General features: G+C 29.0%; 2 protein-coding genes across 2 annotated transcripts in view; one reads left to right on the forward strand and one right to left on the reverse strand.

Moving 5' to 3' along the window:
* The window catches only part of LOC108753200 (ATP-binding cassette sub-family A member 5-like), a 26,818-nt gene that overhangs the window by 5,895 nt on the left and 17,279 nt on the right, over positions 1 to 3,644 (forward strand). The gene's annotated exons all lie outside the window — the stretch shown is intronic.
* Positions 429 to 3,282, reverse strand: LOC108753199 (tubulin polyglutamylase complex subunit 2). The gene is made up of 3 exons (XM_018494589.1): positions 3,085 to 3,282; positions 2,295 to 2,562; positions 429 to 1,263 (listed from the first exon to the last, which is right to left on the reverse strand). Exons 1-3 carry the CDS (start codon positions 3,085 to 3,087, stop codon positions 701 to 703), a joined length of 834 nt encoding a protein of 277 aa, XP_018350091.1. The 5' UTR covers positions 3,088 to 3,282; the 3' UTR covers positions 429 to 700.

Genomic DNA, 3,644 nt, shown 5'->3' on the forward strand with positions numbered 1-3,644 from the left:
AACTTTTAATATAATTTATTTTGTATATATATTTTAATTTTAAATATAATTACTTTTCATAATTTGAATTCTAATATTTTTTGTCAGATTTAGGACACTCGCTATAAATACATATTCCACATATATCAGTTACAAATTGAATTATTCAGATGATAGAGACTCGTTTTAATTTTAGATGATTACTGATTTTTTAAATTTGAGATACTCGTCAATTTAATACTCATATTTTCTGATATCTAAGATATATTTAGTTCGCATATACATATACATTAATATTTTTCTTACGTTTATAAATTAATGAATTATCTAAAAACTTGAAATGTGATTTTTGATTCTCTTTTTTTAATTCTCAAACAATCAATCTGCATCCCAGTATAATAACTTGCTATATCTAAGAATTTGATATTTATTATATTATATATTTCGGGATGCATTGTGAGATAAAATCCTTTCTTCACTATCTGATATGTACTCGCATTTACATATTTATTAAACATTTTTATCTAAACTTAATTAGTATAGAAATACTAGAAAAGAACATTTCACTACGTTGTGATAAGATCTGTCGGAAATCTCTCTCTCTCTCTCTCTCTCTCTCTCTCTCTCTGCAAAAACTAAATTTATAAATTTATCTTACTATTTTCATCTTGAGCAGAACGTTGCTTCTGTCAAAAAGTTTAATACCATCACTGTAACAAGCTCACTTTTTGCGAGCATTTCTCTGCTTGCTATCTTTAGCTTTAAAGATAGCTGGATCAAGAACATTGATAGGTCCATTGTTCCACAATGAAGCAGACACGGTCTCAGTAGGCTCAATGGTGGATGGCAGCAGGTGAGGTCCGACTAGAAAATACGCCTGCTCGATCCAAGTAGGCAGAGGTAATCCGACGACGCAACACTGCCACAGTGGCAGGCCCAAATGAGCCAGCATCATGCGGAAGTATATAGTAAAATTGTCAGCCAAGTGGTACCAGTCACTGCCTCGATGGAGCCAAATACTGGGCGAGTCCTGTTCCTGTTTAGAACGATATGCCAAATAAATCCTGCCGTTTTCGGGTCCCGGGAAACATTGGCCAATTTCGAAGAATTTACAATCGCGTGAATCCCCGGAGAACATGGTGTCTTGCTGTTCCGTGATGACGTTTCCCGTTTGGATTCCTGTCGATTCCTGTATTGATGGTCCTGTCTGCCGATCCTTACCGACGTATCTCTTCAGAGACGAAAGACCGCCGATTTCCATGCGACCTATTGAAAATTCCTCGCCTACATTGACATGGAATTTTTAAATTAGTATTCGATGAATTAAAGTCATTAGCTTGAAGCTAATGGTTTTTCACACTGCTATAGACAAATAAAAATTGGGAAAAAGTATAAAGGATATTTGGATACTCGAAGTTTTTTTTACACAATTACGTGATACCTTTTTGATAAATTGTTGATTGACAAATTTAGATTGTTATCTCTCATTACTTAGACAATTGAATCGTAATTATATTGGATAATATATTTCAATATGCTTGTTTGTTTTGTCGAATAAAGAATTTTTTAATATAATTTAGAATTGCTAATAATAAACAAAAGGGTAACACAAAAAAATCGCAGCAAAAAAGGAACATAAGCTTGTTATTGAGAAATCAATAAATAATGGGTTCAGTGAATTAAAAAGTTTTATCTGTCATAATATTACAATATAAGATTCAATATTTAATGGTAAAATGTACATACATCTTTTTAGATGAATCCTAAATACTGAATATAATTGTTGATAAAAAATAACAGCGATTTTTAAATTTATTTTGCTTATAAGTACATCTTTTGATTTAATATGATAATAATTGTTAATAATTATACGAAAAATTCTAAATATAAATTATAAAAATAAAAATTTTCGACATGCCATGATAAACTATTTTTGCTTTGTAAAAAAAATTATTACGTAGTTTGTATCAATAATTATAAATTTTTTGAAATAAACAAAATAGCTTAGAATGTATGTTGATAGATTAATAAATATCTATAAATTTATAATGAATATTTTTACAATATAATAACAAAAATTTATAAAATTATATGTGGAATATACATATATAATTCTTGTAACAATATTTTTAATAAAGTTTAATGAATATATAATAATAATATGAACAATAATGGATATTTATATTCAATATAAATTTATAAAATATAATATTATAGGACACACATGGATGTAATGAAAAAAATGTACAATTGATGGGAACGAAAAGAGGAAAGATATATTCGGAAATGCAGGATTAAATAGTCATCGTGTTTACCTGCTACATCAAAATTCCACTGTAATAGGAAACCATCGATAGAAGCATAGAAATTGCGGATGTCTTCGGGAAGCGTACAGCAATGGCGTTGCTCCCAATTAGTGATAGCTCCAGATTCACAGCCATTTCGCCTCTCAACCCGTACATTTCTCACGCATGGCGAGTTCTCGAGGATCTTGACTACGCCGAGGGTCAGATTCTCGTAGAAGGAATCCTCGGTGACAATGTCCACGCAGAATGACATTGTCTCTGAATTGTTGCTCTCCGTCTTTTACATATTTAAATTTAGTGTCAAATTAATTTTCTGTCTTTTTCAAAAAAATTATAGAAGATTTAGTGTTGCAAAATATATTTTTCTGTTGATCTTCTTTAATTTATTTTTATAAGCTATCAATATTTCTCCATATTAAAAAGAACGAAAGAGGAATTATAAAGAAATCGTAAAAGACAATCGCAAGAATTAGAATATTGTTATATTGCTAATACTGTTCTATAATATTGACATATAAGTATATCCAAAGTATTTTACACAACATTATGTCAGAGAGAACGAGAAAATTATCAAAATATATTTTATGTTCATATAAATACTTAATGTTTTAATATATTTTTTCCACTCACTATCGTGTAATTCAAATTTATTTTTACTTCTTTGTTCTAGCTCTTATATCATCTCTTCTACTTCTTATAATACCTCTCTTATGTAATATCCGCTCTTTATAGTAGTTGAAAATTAAAAGACGTAATGAGCAAGTGAATGGTGCATTAAGTCACAGATGGAAGCAATTACCATTTGTATGTTTATACTATTTCGCTCACGTGCTACGAAGAAGAAATATAAGAATTCTGTTCCCTCCGAATATTATGATGTTTTATAATTGACGTTGCATCGATCTACGTTATATAATCATCGTATTGATATAGACATCGAAATAATATAAATTTTTGCACTACACATTATAATTCGCTCGTGACAATGTTAGAAATATCGCTGTCTTTTATCTTTCGACGTACTAGCATTGCGAAGTATGCGTCAGTTCTTTGTTGATCGCCATGGCGACGGAACTTTCAAAGCTCAATATCCCCAAACAATGTATAGAATGTCTTAAAATTTATCGTCTTTTTGTTCATTTATTGTGATTAATTTAAAATTTTTTAAAGCTTTAACTTTTTCTTAAGAAAGATTTAACTTGTTAGCTTTTCGCATGATCTATTTAAATATTAAATGTCATAACAATTAAGCATAAAAGATTTATTCCATTAAAGAAAAATGTATTTAAAAAACAACAGTGACTAATTAATTATATATATATATATATATATATATATATATATATATATATTTTATTT

Source organism: Trachymyrmex septentrionalis, unplaced genomic scaffold (assembly GCF_001594115.1).
Source record: "Trachymyrmex septentrionalis isolate Tsep2-gDNA-1 unplaced genomic scaffold, Tsep1.0 scaffold66, whole genome shotgun sequence".
NCBI classification, from domain to species: domain Eukaryota; kingdom Metazoa; phylum Arthropoda; class Insecta; order Hymenoptera; family Formicidae; genus Trachymyrmex; species Trachymyrmex septentrionalis.

Bases quoted from the DNA above. Each gene is read 5' to 3' on its own strand.
- LOC108753199 (XM_018494589.1), bottom strand. The intron at 1,264-2,294 runs GTAAACACGATG...ATGTCAATGTAG, and splicing joins GTGGAATTTTGATGTAGCAG to GCGAGGAATTTTCAATAGGT.